The following is a 17,393-nucleotide window of genomic DNA, read 5'->3' as shown; positions in this document are numbered from 1 at the left end:
ATCTCCTTTTTAAGAGCACAGATTCAAAGACTGAAACATTCTTTGTATAATACATTTCTTCTTATGAAAGCGTGTTCAAAGACTGCGTAGGGATGAGTTAACCAATCATTTCAGCAGAATGTTTAATGACACAGGCTACTATATATTTCATCCTGAATCAGTTAACATTGACTTCCTCTTTCATTTTTTATTCTTACACAGTCTTTTTAAAGGAACTTCAAAAATAGAACATTAGAAATCTCAGTAGTCAGTCATGTTTTCAGGAAATAAAAGTCTTCAATTATATTTGATCTCTTTTCTAACTAGGGACATGGCACCATTTTTTTTTACTTTTACATTTTTCATCCTTTTCTTCATAGATTAATTTTAGCTTGTGTGCATTACCAGCATATAAAATGGGAGTTTTGAAATTAAAATGTCACAGCAGGTTTTTTTTTCAACCTATATAGACCTTTAGGACAAAAGGTTTTCTGGGGTTTTGTACCACATAATTACAATTTTCTGACCTACCATGTTATCTAGATTTTAAGACAACAAGTTTTCTGATGCTTTAAACCACATGATTACAATTTTCTGATATACATGTGCTAGTCATCTACAATCTTTTCTTTTGCCTTTATTGTTTCTCCAGAGCCAAATGGTGGCATCTGGAAAGAGAAAACAAAAGAGTCCAGAGCTAGCCCTGTTGGGTCCATAGCTGGACCCTTCTATATTTCTGATATGTCACAGAAGACCTCAGCTGTTACAGTAGGGCTGACATCTAGTCCCAGCTGGCAGGTGATAGTGGAGCCCTTGCCCTTCACTTTATGCTCTGCTATCAATGTTTCTAAATCCTACTGTCTGCCAGATTTTTTAAGTGGGCAAAAGGTGAAGAAAATTGAGAAATAATATGTAAGAAAAAAAGTCTTGTACCTTGAGATAAATGGACAATAACTTTTGCCTTCCAGTCAACTCCAACTTTACATAGATAGCTTACCTGTGTGCATCAGAATTTTCATTTAAGAATATATTTTGTCCAGTTTTCAGCATGTAGTTTCTCTTCATATTAATTTCATTTCTCCACTACAGTTTGCCATTGAGCTGGCATAGTGACACTGTATAGATGTTGAATTTTTAGACATAACATGAATGTTTCATTTCTGTGTTTTGCAGAGTAAAGCAATTATTGCTCGTGTTAAAAATTTGTCAGATACAGTAGTTGGCCTGGAGTCTTTTATTGGCTCTGAAAGAGAAACCAACCCACTATATAAGGATTATCATGGTAAGTATCACCTTTATAAGAAGAGCTGCTCCAACCATACATGAACTCACCTTTTATCTAGTCAAATATCTACAATCAAGTAGGGTGAATTATTCCTATACGTCAGTTGCATGTTTTCCATTCTGGCTAATATTTCACAGTATTTTTTATCATCTACCTATATTAAGACTGTGATAACTGATGACAGGAGTCAAACCCAAGGTCTCAGGCATGGCTTAGATGTTCATTTTGTTATCCCAATGGCTTAACTTGCCATGATATCAATTACACTTACTAGCTACATTTGAAATAAATGTTAATACTAATAATTGGAATATTTCTCATCTGAAATCCAATTTCTGAAGCCCTCTGAGATCTGAAATAATCTGATTCCAAATATTTAAAATAAGGGATAGTCAATGTTTAACACTTTAACAATATTGTTACAATTTATTCTATACAAAACTAGCTGTGGGCAGTAAGATACATACTAGCCTGAGAGTGTAGCCCAGTGGTTGAGTACTTGCCTAGCATGTGCAAGGCCCCAGGTTCCATCCCTGTACTGCAAAGAGGAAGGAAAGAAGGGAGGGAGATAGGAAAGAAGGAGATAACTTTAAAATAATATATAAGCTAATAATCAGGCTTTTTCGTAGTGATAGAAAATACTGACTATGAACAAAAGCTACTCTTTGCCTCTTGCTTGTTTATTTGACTAAGTGGGCATATAGTATCCAAATTAACTGTATAAGTGATTTATTTAATATATCATTTTCGCTATTGGAAAGGTCTATGAAGATTGACTTTTTTTAAATTTATTGTTATCTATTTTAAAGCAATCTATGTGTTACCTTAATAAGTTATATATTATTTATCACTATTATTTATCCTATGAACTTAGTAAATGACATTTTATGTTAAAAAAAGTTTTGATTAAAACATCTCAAACGTTGAAAGGCTATCATTCTTTGTGCAGAAGTTTCTGAATTAATAAATTGTTCCCCAGAGAATAATGAGTGATTCTAATAGTAGTAAACTTGCTGTTGAAAAATGAAAGATCTGATAAAATAATTTAATCATTCTGTGAAGCCTGCTGGTGTAATAATTGACTAAATAAGCACATGTAAAGTTAAAATTAGAAATGTACAAAAATAAAAGTATTATTTTTAATAAATGTATTTTACCAAACAAGTATATGTGATATGCTATATATTTAAAGGCCACTTTCTTAATAACACTTTTTATGTGTAAAAAATTCAGTAAGATAATTTCTTGAATTAATTTTGAAGTGGCAATTTCTAAGGTTAAACATCTAAAAGTCTCCACTTTTAAGCTACAATTAATACATACATTACTAAGCATTCAAATACCTACACAAACTTTGTAATAGAGTCTGGAATTTGTCTCCTCCCCACCCCCCAAAAAAATCTCATATTCAGGGATCAGTGTCCTTGGGATGTGATTTTTAAATATCAGCTGAGTCAGGCAGAAAGATGCACTGAAGAATCCTCTGTATCTTCATCTGTGGGAAATGACCCCTGGTTTTGTCAGAAACTGAATTAGCCTGTACAAAAGCCATCCAGTGCCCTTGTCAGAAAAAATTATCAAGTGTTTCTATTGACAAGAGGCCAAAGCTCATGGTTTACCTAGCACTCTTACAAAGCTTAGAATGCCTACATAAAGAACTAACATGTAGAAATGAGTTTCTTGGGAAGGCATGGGGGTTAATGTTTGATCCTAGAATGTGCTCTGAAATGTAGTTTCCTTCAATGGTTTCTTCAAGTCATTAATAAGATATAAAATGAAATAACTTTTTATTAGTGCTTCACTGATTATCACTAACCCATAAGCCTTGTTTTGCTGGCTGCTTACTGGTGCATTTAATAAAATAAAGATCACTCAATGGTGCCGTGGGCAGCATGCAAGGTGATAGCCATATTTGCTTACTGTAAATACAAGGGAAAAATCACACACAAACTGGTTGTAGTTTTGACAAGTACTAAGATCCCCCTTTACATCTGTACTTCTGTACCAAAGTGCAATTAGTTTTCTTCGCACAAGGATTTCTGTTTATCTTATTCTGCTTGATTACTTGAGTATAATCACACCATTTGCTTCATTGCTTCTGGTAGTAAGCTCCAGTTTTAAAAGGGGAGGATGCTTGTGTGTAAATTTACAGGATTTTGCTGTAAGACTCTTTAATTTATTCATCTAATGACTATGTTTAAATTTTTTTCTTTTAATTTCCTTTCCATAAGGTTTGATTCATATACGGCAGATTCCTCGGCTTAATAATTTGATTTGTGATGAATCAGATGTCAAAGATTTAGCTTTTAAATTAAAAAGGAAGCTATTCACCATTGAGGTAAGAGTTTTTGTTTTAGTTTACATGTTTGAAGTATATGAAATCTTCCTCTTTTTTCTTTTTCTTTCCACTTTAATGAAGTTCCTTGGACATGTTTCAGGCTAAATATTAAGTACTTTTATCACATAATATTTTTTACTTTTACTTTTATTTTAGTAGTTTCTTAATAGAATGGTTTGCTTTAAATATTAAAGTAAGCTTCAAACTTGCATGATAAATATGACATACATATTTCTAAAGCTTCCAGAAGTATGGTTAATTAAATGTTAATGAGCTGTACTTACTGTGTATAGAATGTTAATCCTGTCTACCTTTATGTACAGATAAGAAAAAAAGGGTTTTTATCTACATTCTAAAAGTATTTTTTCTGACTATTGGTGAAATTACCTTTCATTAAAGTGAAACTTAAAAACTAAAAATAAAGCTAATATAAAACTATTATTTGCACTTTGTTTTAAGAAAATTTTCTACAATAATTAAACTTTTTTGTGACCTTTATGCAAGAAATGAATACCAGAAAGTACCATATAAAAGATTCATTTCAACTTAATCTAGCTAAAAAGCACATGAACTATTAAGCAATTAGAATTGATATTAACAAAGTAAATTTCAGAGTGATGGCTTTTGGGTGATGTGATAGTTATCAGTATAGTTGGCACAATTTTTTTTAACAAAGACATAAAACAGCCAAGCAGCCTTGACAAACCATTTTGTTTAATCTCTTTTCAAATGAAAAGCTCTTAAGCAGCCACTTGTCTTAACTGCTTGAAACCATAAAAAGAGAGAATTGCCACCAATAAATTAGCATATTTTTAACTTCATCACCAAATGATGGTCAATGTGGCTTGGCACTGCTTTGGTGTTTGGGACTTCACCCTTAAGTGACCACTTTGGCCCTTTTTTGACCCTCTGCCCTCTTTAAGCTGGCCACTTGATAAGGTAACTTAATGGTTCTCTCTCTTTTTCTCTTTGCCTTCACATTTGCAAGTAGCAGTAACCTATAAATCATTGTACGGGCCCTATCCAGTGACAAATTAATGTGCCCTCCTCCTAATTAATGGTCATCAATGTCCTTAATTATCTAATCCTATTGAGAGCAGTTAATAGTTAATCAGGCAGGCAGTTCTTCTGAACAGGTCATCTCTGCAGGAGTGTTAGAAGTTTCTCATCTGAGGATCCTCCCTTTAAAAGCCACTTAAAGCCAAAAGAGCAAGAGTGGAGAAATAGTGATTCCTGAGCTAATTTGCTTTCCTTCCCAAAAGAAACCAAAAGAAATGGGACTCAACACTGTAATTGTTCAGACATTGTTTCAGCTATTGTGACATAATACTGAGTACTTTACCATAATATTGCTTAAAATATTTAGAAAGATAAAGTCAGAGTTTATGGCTACAAGGAATCATGCTTAATCATTTTCTATTCAGTTGAATGTATATTTTAAATGAAAGTTATAAGATGTTTTTTCTCCATATGGTATCCTTTTTCCAGAGTAAGTATTCTGAAAATGAAGTCTAAGGTATCACATATACGAACCGTACAAATTAAGCAAGTAGTAGAAAAGGTATTGTGCCCAAGAAAAAAATAGTATGGTGCTATGAATCATTTATGACCTCTCACTTTCATTGGGAGTTGAGAGAGAAAGGGAGAGAGAGAAAGAAAGGACTTAAAGTCAAGTAGGACCTCTCCTTATTTTCAGTAGTTTTAGGTTCTAAGTGTAATTGTCAGAATATACTTTATCATTGGAACAATCAAGAGATCTTATATTAACCACACAAGTTCCTGTTAGATTTTCTGTCTTCTTGCCACTATACTTAACTAAGACAACCATTCTAATTGCCACCCTGTAGTTGGAAACAATATCAGAAAACAAAAGCAAACCGTTTTTTTTTTAAAGAAGACTTCAGATTTGTAGGTGGGGATAGGCAGGGAAAACTGGGAGAGAGCAAAGAAAGGGGTGACGTTGTCCATAAAGAAATATAGTCATGGAAGTGGTGCTGTGGCTCAAGTGGTAGAGCTCTAGCCTTGAGCTGAAGAGCTGAGGGACAGTACCAAGGCCCAAAGTTCAAGCCCCACAACCGACCAGAAAAAAGAAAGAAAGAAAAGAAAAAAAGAAATATACTCATTACCTGACCATAACTATAACCCCACTGTATATATCACCTTTATAATGACAACAAAAAAGAATTTAGTACTGTTAATCAAACCTTTGACCTTTTTGGATTATTTAATCAATACAGATTTCAGAATTTTATAAATAGAAATACAAATGAAAGCCATTCCAATGAACTTGTTTATGCTATAATATTAAATTTAGTGACTAGAAAAAATGTAAACTAAGAAATCAAACCTTGTAGAAGTACATGTAAGTATAATTAGAGCATAATAATTGTTTAGTTCACCTAAGATTAAATGCTTTCAATAAAATATTCCACATTATAAGGTACATATCCAGACTGATAACACATCTTTGGTAGTATATTACAGAAACTAGAAAGAAGAGTAACAATAACCTGAAAGTAATTACTTCAATAATTCCTTTACTGAGGAAAAAAAAATATCTATAAGTGTCTGTATTTTAATATTAACAACAAAAGTTTTTAATGGCCTGGTGTATTTTAAAAATAAAATGTATTTTATACTACCCTACGACTGCCATATACCATTGAATCTGAATCTTATTTTCAGAAGCAAAAGGTGATTTGACAAGTAAAGCAGAAATAACTTTTCTGGTTCCATGTATAGTTATGTGTTCCATGCAGTTACAGTTTACTCTTAGTCACATGGTCTATAAAGAGGACATGGTTGGAGACAAGCACACCTTTCATCCCTATTTTTAGGGTACCTCTTAAAAGTAGTCACTGTCCTTTTAATGTGGGAAAACTGACTACTTTTTTTTTTTTACCAATAACTTATCAAGGACTTCAAACAGGTAGAAGAGTTTTATTATTCTTTGTCTTTGAGTGGTTTGGAGAAGACAAAAGACTAATATTTTTTTCCTTTGTGGAGTATGTATGGGTATTGTCCAATTCAATTTGAAATAGTTATCAGAATAAACTATTACTAATGCATGTAACTATAAAGGTGTGTAAGTTAGCTCTTCTATAAAAACTATAGTAGATTCTTATCTATACTAATGACACTGAAATCCTGACATACACTCTACATAAATACCATTTACATAGCAGGTATAACATTTTGCTGAAGTTTTTGTAATAGAAAGTATAAGTCAAATTTTAAAGTATTCCAAATAATGTAAGCATAAATATGGCAATAAGCTACACTGGTCAAGGAACCCACACCCACTTCCTTCATATGTCTAAAATTTGTGATTCAGATATATAGCTTCCCTTCTGAGCTAAAATACTGCTTGAACTTACATTGTCTCAATTTCTGTGTTTTTTTCTTCTTCTTTAATGTTGGGATAATCATTAGCTGGGTTTTTTTTCTCTGCATTATAATTGGGATATCATTACAATACATTTGGTAGGATTTGAAATTAGGCTGCGATGACATCATAGCTGTATTTGCATTTATGTTATTTGAGTTTGTATTTTTAGCATTTACAATCTACTACTATGATTTTTCTAAGAAAAGATAATGTATTATTGCAGTTGCAACATCTATAAGTTTATGATGAAGAGGATTCCTATTCATGTAGCTGTTTTTTAGCTCTCAGTTTTGGTATTTCTGAGTTTAAGTCGGGTTTACATCAAAATTTATAAGACATGTACTCTTAAATACAAATATTCAATGTAAGAATGAACAATATTTTACAGGCTTTCATTGGTCTAAGATTCATAATTATCATAAATAGTGTATCTATGTGTTTTACAGATAAATGAACATTGAATCTAAGTAAATATAGTTTACTCATAATTGTCTTAGATCTTTCACATCAGTTTTAAATACAGGACCTTACTATTTCTTCAGTCACCAAGAACTTTTTGTAACAAAATAAACAACAAGTGAATTTTTATTAGGTAGCTATTATTTTAATGCACTTACCTAAATAAATTTATTGTTAAGTATCAAGACCAGTGTCATAGGTACCACTTCTATGAATTCATTGTATAGCACTATTATAATCAGATATAACTCTACAACTATTTGGAATGTTTACATTTTAGAAAAGCATAAACTCTTGCAAACTGCTAGTCATGCTGACAATGCTTAACAATTTGAGTTGTTGCATGCTATCTTTAGCTCTGTGTTTGCTTCCTTCTGCGTTTATATTCTATAGTATTTCAACTTTTTTTAAAGAGTTGGAGGGTAACTGTATGTTTAGTACATCTAGAGATGGAAAGAGGGTTAAGTTGCTTGTCATCTGTCTTGTTTGGAAGTCTTACTAAGTTGCAGCATAATAGGTCATGTATCTAATACCTATTTTCTGATAATAATGTCTTCTCCAAATATTGCACACAATTTTCTATATGGTCATGCTTTAAATATATTCATTTTATTATCATATTCACATTTATACTTTTAATTCCTAAGTGATGTGGCCTTACAGCAGTGACCATTTGATTCTTATTATATATATTTCACATGCCATAGTGAACTTATCAAAATTGCATACCATCTCAAGGGGAACATAATTTTGAGACTCTGTCTAATCCTATTTCTTCCCACTTTGGAATCTTAATTAGAAAAGATAAGGAAAAAAAACATCATTTAACTAAATTATTGTCGTGAATCTGTAGCAAAAGGTATAATCCGCAATTGGGCCAATTAGTGAACCCCATAGTTTGCTGTGCTGCAGCGAACAATTTGATTAGATCTGACACCATCCTATTTCCCACTGTTGTTTTGCCAGGTATGATGATCAGACTTCAAAGAGCTTGAGGCATCAGCAGGGCAAGGTTTGGAGGCCAGCTTAGGTCCGGTTGTTAATCTCTCTGCTAAAACCACAGCAGCTCTCACACAAAACAAGCTTACACGACACAATCATGCGGTATTAAAGTTAGAGTTGAGTCATGCCAATTGCCTTTGATTTTTTGATGATTGACCAAAGATGGCTACATGACTAGACACATGCTAGAAATATACTGATTAGGTTATTTCCCAAAATATTTGAAGTATTTTTCAGCTTCCTATATAAATGTTGTGAAAGCTTATTTCTTTTGATCACATCTTCCAGAGTAATGGTACTGCATCAGGGAATAATGAGTATTTCTCACTGCCATCCTGAACACCAAACTTTTTACTTACTACTTCATCTAAGTTTGTCTTTACACTAATAGTTCCTTATGGAGAATGTAAAAGGAAATTGTTTCTAAGTGGTAAGCTTTTTTAAAAACTGTTAAGCACATTAAATAACATTTTTAAAATCAATTTTTCCTGAGTCATTTATGTTCACTGACAATTTTTCTGAAATTTCTTTATAATTGTTTTCCATTTAAATGTTTGGTAAAGTGCCCTTTCCAGGATATGATTGCATAAGTGTTCTTCTCTCTGCATTCTGATTTGTGGAAATATTGCAGTAATAGTGACATGTTTCCATTCTGAGAAAAGCCTAGGGCTGCTTTAGTATTATTCCAAATGATTGAAACTGCCATCTTGCTGACTTTCCCTGGGGCAACACAAGGCCTGTTTGCTTTTGCGTTCGTCTCACATACTTCCAGTAAGTTTGGCTGGCAGAATAGCATTGCTTCATTTAGTCAGGAAGAGTCAATTCATGTTTGCTTATAATAAGCCTTAAAGTTTCTGTACAGACATCAATGTCTAAGTTATTAAGCTTAGAACTAGTTAGGTTAAATGAATCCTATTTTTTAAGAAATACTTTTAGAAGTCTCATAACTTTATATAAATAATTTACATATAAAAATCTTCATTCATGTCCAGTATTTCACATTGCACAATTTAATACTGATTCATAACTACATTTTACTTAGGAAATTTAAGGATACCATAATATATTTGAATAAAAAAATGCTTGCTTGCACAAAGCAAGTCAAATATTAAGAATTTTGCTAATAGTTTTCAATTTATGAGTCTTGTATAAAAATAAATGGTACTGGTATCTTGATGAAAGCCACCTCTGTGGAACTCTTACCTAAACTTTGAGACCAGCACTGTACAAGCACAGCATTGTTGGAACATGCAAACACACAAAGATCTCCTCTATTTCCTAAATTTTACACATGAACTTTTCTGTATCTGTTCTATGGCTTGACTCCAGGAAAATTATATTGTAATAATTTAATTTTTTATCCTTCATAGATCTGCTGTAGCAGAATTCACCCAGTTTATACAATACATTCTGAAACACTTCCTCCCACAACGTGTCATTTATGTGTCAAAAGAAGATAGAAAAACAAAATGATGGCAGCTCACAGCTGTCCTATTTCCTCAGCTAAGCGTACTTTTAAGTTTTACAAGATAAAAATATAGAGTGTATCCTCCAGTGTACCACAAATTCCAATATTTAATAAATGCAGTAGCCCTGAGCATTTTGCTACAGGGAGTACTTTTATACCCCAAACATTCCAAGTTCAGTCATTGCTGCATAGCAAATATGAAAATAAATGTTCATGCCTCTAGTCCTTTCAAGGCCTTTCCTGTCATTTGATTGTATGTTAACCACCCCATTCTCTTCTTGGCGAAGATGGACTTAGTTATCTGAAGTATTATTTAACTTGTTCATCACACACCCTGTGTTATATTCTCAGTGTAACATTTCTATGTTACCATAATTGTTTATCAGTTGTTTTTATTTCTTTTAACCTCACTACTAAAATGTCAGTTCCAAAATAGTAGTAATATAATTTGTCTTACTTGCAAAGAAATCCTGAGATTGGGCAGGAAGGGCTCCATAAATACTTCTGGAGTTGTTAAAGGATTTTGGGGGAGGACGGTGGTGAGAGTTGGGGAGGATTTGGACGTGGGTCTTGAACTCAGGGAGGGCTGGGCACTGTCCCTGAGCTTTTCTGCTTGAGGCTAGCACTCTACACTTTGAACTACTTCTGTTTTTTTTAGGTGGTTAGTTGGTGATAAGAGTCTCATGGACTTTCCTGCCTAGCTGGCTTCAAATCACAATAAAGGATTATTTTTTAAAGTAACTTTGTTATAAGTTTCTTAGAAAGAATTGTCATGTGTATTGTATTATATGTCTATACATACACTGATATATTTAGTTCTTATTTTATCTTCCCAGGAGATTTTATCCATATTAACTATTACCCACATTTTAGTGTAAAGGAATCTTCCCAAACTCATACATATATGATTACCAGGATAAATCCAGATTTTCTGACTTCCTATGTAGAACCACACTAGAAAGCAATCATGTTCAAAAGCTCTGTTCCTTGTTATTAATTTAGCAAAATAAATTTTGTTAAGTGTTTATCCTGGCCTTTGAATAAATGCAAAGTACTTTATAGTATTATTTGATTAACATCAAACTACAATATGCCATTATTATCTACATTTTCCAAGTGAAGAAAGAGATAGTTCAGAAAGATCAAGCAACTTAACTTATTCAAACTAGAGTGTAAATAACTGGCAAATCTGTTTTGTTCTTAAGTCTGAGCCCTTAATTGCTAGCTGCTACATCCCAAGCTGAGCAATACATATCTTCAGTGTTCATGATATACTTGGAGTATAATATTCAGCCAATGTGTAGCTTAAGTACCTAAGCAAGAAAGTTTCTGTGCTAACAGAGTCTCCAACTGTAAGTAGATTTTATTAATTTTAAATATATATTTTTGGTATATATGTATGTGACACATATATCATATGTGTATATACACATATATATATACACACACACAGGTGTGTGAGAAGTTAAAAATTGTTCTGTTCAGGGGCTGGCAGCATGGCTCAAGTGGTAAAGCACCAACCTAGCAACGGCAAGCAGGGCTTTGAGTTCAATCCCTAGTAGTGCCAAAAAAAAAAAAAAAAAGTATTTATAGATAGCTAGTTCTAAATACTTATATTACCTGTATATGTCTATTTTTATGCTCATAGCAAACATTTCTGCTCTGGTTTTATAAAATGCATTATGAAATGTAGATTGTATTAATCATAGTTTCCTTAGGTACCAGGATTTTATTTTATAGGTATACAAACATTCATACCTGTGGTTATAGTAGGGTGACTATTGTTATTTTCATACTTTTACTTATGTATACTATCTGGTATGTATCTTATTATGGAAAATTAATTTTCAAAAATAAAGGCATTCCTTAAAACACTGTTTTTAATTTATACTTTAATTTTATTGTCAGGGTGATGTGCATAGGGGTTTACAGTTACATAAGTAAGGTAGTAACTACATTTCTGTTGAACTTGTTACCCCTCCCTCATTTTTCTCACACTTTCCCTCCCTTGCTCTCCCCACCCAAGTTGTATAGATAATTTCCAACATATTGTCTTGTAAGTATCACTGTTGCATTGGAAATACTATTTTTTATAAAATTTCTAAATTCTACTTAAAGCAGATGAAATATTCTATACAAAGGATTGTGGTTCCCCTAGTTTAGTCAACTTATTTTGATATAATTCAGAAATCTGCCAAATTTTTTATTACCATGTATTTATTTGTCCAAGTTCTATATTTAAATGTTTTACAAATATGAATTTTCACTTAATTAGTTAATATGTTTATATTTTCTAAATTATTTTATGTACTGCTTTGGAGCACCAAAGGTTATTGTGTGACTAAGGTATGTATAACTTATAATGGTTCACTAAATTCAGTTTTTCAGATTCCTAATTTTTGTCACTTGTGTTATTATAATTGGGCCTGATGAAGGTTTGATTCATTCTTTAGGAAAATCTACTCTGTTCTTTTGCAGATATTGCATTAAAATTTCTCTGTAACATATTTAAACAAAATTAAAAAATCTTATGATGGCAAAATACCTTGTTTTTTTGATGTACCTTACTAAAACATGTTTTCTGGTACAACACAATTGTATTCCTCTTTAAGAAATCATTACATTAAATATAGATTTGCAATTTTAAAAGGCAGAATTTGGAGACCAGAGACAGTGAGGTTTAATCAAAATGTCTTACATCTCACTAGTAAAGCAATTCTCTTATTTAACTTGGAATTAAAATATGGCAAGGTTATTACTGTCATAACTATATGCACAGTGGATGTTTTAAAGAGTAGCCAGTTCAGGTCCTTTGTATCTGGTATAAGTGAAGTTTGCTGAACTGTTTTGTCAGGTGCTGTCAAATCAACCCACCATTGTTGTACAGAATCAAACTAAATCATTTTGGCATGAGCTTTTCAGAAATAAGAAGCCAATATTCAGGATTTAGTGGAAATGAGCATTGGCTTTCAGTTTTTGTAGACTGAAAAATATACTCATTCATAAATTTTTTGAATAAACATGTTGAAGTATTTGTCTCTATAACTTATTGAAAAAAGGTATTTAAAGGTCATTGCATCATATAAATAACACTTGAAACATATTTGACTACATGTTCTTTAGGTAGGCTTGTGCACAGGATGTTTTCAAGTAGTAAACCCTCAAAATATGCAGTCATTTAGTAAAACTTTCCTATTATGAAAAGAGGTATATCAGTTTTGAATGACATGACTATCTTTGTTTCCAAAGCCATGTTATAGTTGAGTTAAATTCTTAATTCTTTAATTAATGAATGGTTTGTTCATGTTCAAAATTTTTAATTCTTATATGACTAAAAACAAAGAAGCTTCATTTTCTTTATCAGTAGTTATTTTAGGTATTATTAAAGAGTGGACTTTGATAGTTCACATTTTTCATTTGTATGTTTTGGTTCAGGATGTTTTTAATTGCTATTTCTCTTCAATAATCTACGAAATTTTTACTGACTTTTACTTTAACCAGGTATAGCACTTTTGATGAAATTAAAAGTTACTTGTAAATATTATAATAAGCTACTCATACATGATCTTCGTAAAGGGTCAGTGCTATTGCAGGAAATGCATTGCCCTATAAATAAATGGGTCAACTTATATTGAGTAAGCAAAAGAAAAGGCTAACACTAGTTTAATATTCTTATAAACAAATGACTAAAATATTGGGCAAAACCCTTCTTGACATAAATAATTACAGAAATTTATTAAAATGTATAATTCTAAAGATAACTATATAATATATACATATCATTTGTTTATTTACATATATGAATCAAGTCTGAGTAAAACAAAACCTATGACATTGATAAGTATTCAATTTTCCTTTACCACTATCAGATTTCAAAATGGTAAAGATTTTTATAGTCCATGTTGCCTGCATTGAAGTTAAAACCTTGATGGGCATGAACAAAGGAGTTAAGATTACATAGTGATTTATTTTTGTCATCTTTCATAACCTTTCGAATACTCTTAAGGGGGGAAATGGTGTTTAAGATAATGTATTAATAATGTCCTACTTTGAATAAACTTTGATTTTCTTAATATATTAAGCCTAAAGAATAAAACTGAAACTGATAATGAAAAGGAAATATTAAACTGGGTGCTCACACCTGTAATACTAGCTACCGAGGAGGCTGAGATCTGAGGATCCCACTTTGAAGCCAGCCCAGGCAAAAAGAATCCATGAGACTCTTTATCTATTTATCTATTTATTTATTTATTCATTCATTCATTCATTTATATTGTGAAGGTGATATACAGAGGGGTTACAGTTACATAAGTCAGGTAATGAGTACATTTTTTAATGTTTTTTATCGTAAAGATAGTGTACAGAGGGGTTATGCTAAGCGAAATGAACCCCAAGATAGACACACGACTGGTTTTATCTGTCTTGCTGTTGTTTTTAATGTATTTATAATGTACCATGTGATTTTTTTGTTTCTTTTGTATCTTCTTTCCCCATGATATAACCCCTGTTTTCACTATATGAGTACATTTCTTTTTGAACAATGTCACCCTTTCCCTTGCTTTCTCCCAGTTTTTTTCCCTCCCATCCCCACCCACAAGTTATATAGGTCATGAGTGTCATTGTAACATTTGTTCACCCTTTGTCGCACCCTTTCTGTTTCACCCCTTACCATCCCCAAAACATATAAACTTACAAACAAGATGAAAAGTGAAAAACAAAAACCACTCTCTAATTTCCATTTAACCACTAAAACAAAACAGAAGTGGAGCTTTGGCTAGCCTTCAGCACAAAAGCTCACATCCAAATCCTGAGTTCAGGTCACAGGAATGGCAAAAAAGGAAAAAAATAAAATATTTTCTTGTCTTCATAATAGTCTTTATAATTTCAATATTAATATACTATGTGCATATTTAATAAGTAATAGTTTTTTTAGTTTCAAAAAATGAAATTATGGCCTGGAGGTATGTCTGAAGTAGTAAGTGCTGCAAAGCCCTGAGTTCAAACCTCCCCAAACTGAACTAAGTATTGTATATTGAGTGAATGAATGGATGAATGAATGAATGAACAAATATCCTCTTGACAGTACTCAAAACATAGTAGTAGGTGTGACCATACAAATATCATTTCAATCTATATTGAATGGTCTAATGTTGCTAATCATTTTTCATAGATGCTTAATATACTTCTCAAGTTTTGCATAGGTAAAGTAACCTTGATCAAGTATAATGTACTGTTATAGCTAAAATCAACTAGAACTATATCCATCAAAAATATCAGTCATGGGGCTGGGAAGGTGGCTCAGTGGTAGAGTGCTTGCCTCACGTGCATGAAGCCCTAGGTTCGATTCCTCAGCACCACATAAACAGAAAAAGCCAGAAGTGACACTATGGCTCAAATGGTAGAGCACCAGCCTTGAGCTGAAGAGCTGAGAGACAGCGCCCAGGCCCAGAGTTCAAGCCCTATGACCAACAACAACAAAAATATAAGTCATGGTATGTAATTGTGGTGCTGTCTAAATCAGGTTTATTGTCATTTTACTACCATTGAGAATTATTTTGAATACAGCATCCTAAAAGATTCAATTAAAAACATTCCAAATTCATAAATATCAATAATGACTTTCCAGTCTGGTGCCTTATGTGAACTATTAGATCCAGATTAGGTTTCTAATTTGAGTCTCCAGAGTAGACAAAAATCAGTCCTAATTCCCCTTTTTTAAAGGAGCTGTACTTTCTAATCCCTTTGGATTAGTAGTTGCCTTTAATATTCCTACTATTCCATGCTAAATATAGTTGATTTTGTTGCTTATATTTTCTGATTTTAAAAGAAAATATGGAAGACTTGTGAAACATGAGCTATAATGGGGTAATTATATAAAATAGAGTTTGAATATGCCATTTTGGATAGTCTACAATTTTAATTTAAATATATTTTAACAGTACTTGTTAGTATACATGACACTAATAAATTTTAATCTAGTTCTTCAGTTTTATTTCTTATAATTTTCTCCTGGGAAACCAACTTGAATTACATAAAATTTAAATTAAGGAGACATATTCAAAATGAAAGCTTTGTAATTATAATTTATAACTGCATTTCCTTCAAATAACATATTGGCTTAACATAAAATTTGGTCAAAAACAATATATAGAAAAGCATTTTAGAAATATGTTCTATTCTTCAAAGGACTATAGTGGGAGCTTTTTTTTATTTTAACCTTAGCATGCAATTCTTCTCCTTTACTCACATGTATTTGAAATGCTCCATTAAAATTAAATAAGCAAAGATCAGTTTAAATCCAACTGTACCCCTGTAGCTTTAGTGCATAAGTTAACCAGCTATCACCCATGGACCAATCACAACTCCACTGTATTTTAAAATAAACATTATTGTAATACAGTAAGACCTAATGGGTTTTCTCTATGGCTGATTTTATAATACAGTGAACTCTTATGTACTTCAAGGCCAAAATACTTAATTCCTGGTTATATACAAAGAAAACTTCTTACAAAGAACTCCTACTTTAGAGGGTGCTTCAGAGAAAATGCACTAAGAGAATTTCTAGTTAGAGGATATGATTTACAATGTTTAAAAAAAATTAAACTTTATTTGAAAGGTAGTCAATACATATGGTCAACCGATGTGTAATTTGCACTTGCACATATAATACAAATTGCTTTGAAAAAATACCTAGATTTCTCAAACTGCATTAATATCACTTTAAGAAAATGTAATTTCATAAAAGGTGGAGATTGAAAGGGAGCTTAAAGTGCCTTCAAAGCCAGCTTCTTATTGTAAGTACATATTTTCTATCCAACATGTCTGGAATTATTTAAAATTCACTTTCTTAGAAGCACCCCATATCAGTCTCTATAGATTATTTTAGATGCTAAAGAAACCTCCCACCCATTTGTCCTAATTTTGCTTTCTGAAGCCATACATAAATTGCTGTAATCTAAGTAGCAAATATATGAGGTATGATTATAATTTCTGGTATCTCTTTGTCTTTAGATTTGTATCTATTTATTAAACATAAATCAAATTAACATTTCATAGTGTTTATTACATAGAATCTTAATCATAAAACATAGTTTTAATAACATCCTCAAAAGGGAACTTTTTCTCTACTTTTTATATAAGCTTCAATTAGAAATATGAAAATAATAGCTTTGAATTCTGAAGTAAAAATGCTTTATAAATTGTGGGTTTATATAATTTAAATATTAAAATTTAATGGTTCTGTTGGTAGTAATTTTGAATACACAGAGGACTTCCGATAATTAAAAGTAATAAAATCTATGAAAAATATTTTTGAGCTTAAACTATAGTACTATTTTGTTATACAATAAGTAAAACAAAATGTATCTTTGAACTTCTAATAACAGAATGTTAAAAGGCAGTGGACATATTTCTAAGGAATATTGGTTTTAACAGAAATGTACTATCCTATATCTAAAATTGATAGTCAAATTAA

General features: G+C 31.8%; 1 protein-coding gene across 1 annotated transcript in view; it reads left to right on the top strand.

The window, feature by feature from the left end:
• The window catches only part of Elp4 (elongator acetyltransferase complex subunit 4), a 168,124-nt gene that overhangs the window by 69,204 nt on the left and 81,527 nt on the right, over window positions 1–17,393 (top strand). The window contains exons 8-9 of the mRNA XM_070032661.1: window positions 1,153–1,261; window positions 3,496–3,602. Of these exons, the coding sequence (XP_069888762.1) occupies window positions 1,153–1,261; window positions 3,496–3,602 (216 nt within the window). The remainder of the gene's footprint in view (window positions 1–1,152; window positions 1,262–3,495; window positions 3,603–17,393) is intronic.

This window comes from Dipodomys merriami, unplaced genomic scaffold, assembly GCF_024711535.1.
Source record: "Dipodomys merriami isolate MVZ:Mamm:240054 unplaced genomic scaffold, mDipMer1.0.p SCAF_21, whole genome shotgun sequence".
In the NCBI taxonomy this organism is placed as follows: domain Eukaryota; kingdom Metazoa; phylum Chordata; class Mammalia; order Rodentia; family Heteromyidae; genus Dipodomys; species Dipodomys merriami.
This window is presented reverse-complemented; position numbering and strand designations above follow the sequence as displayed.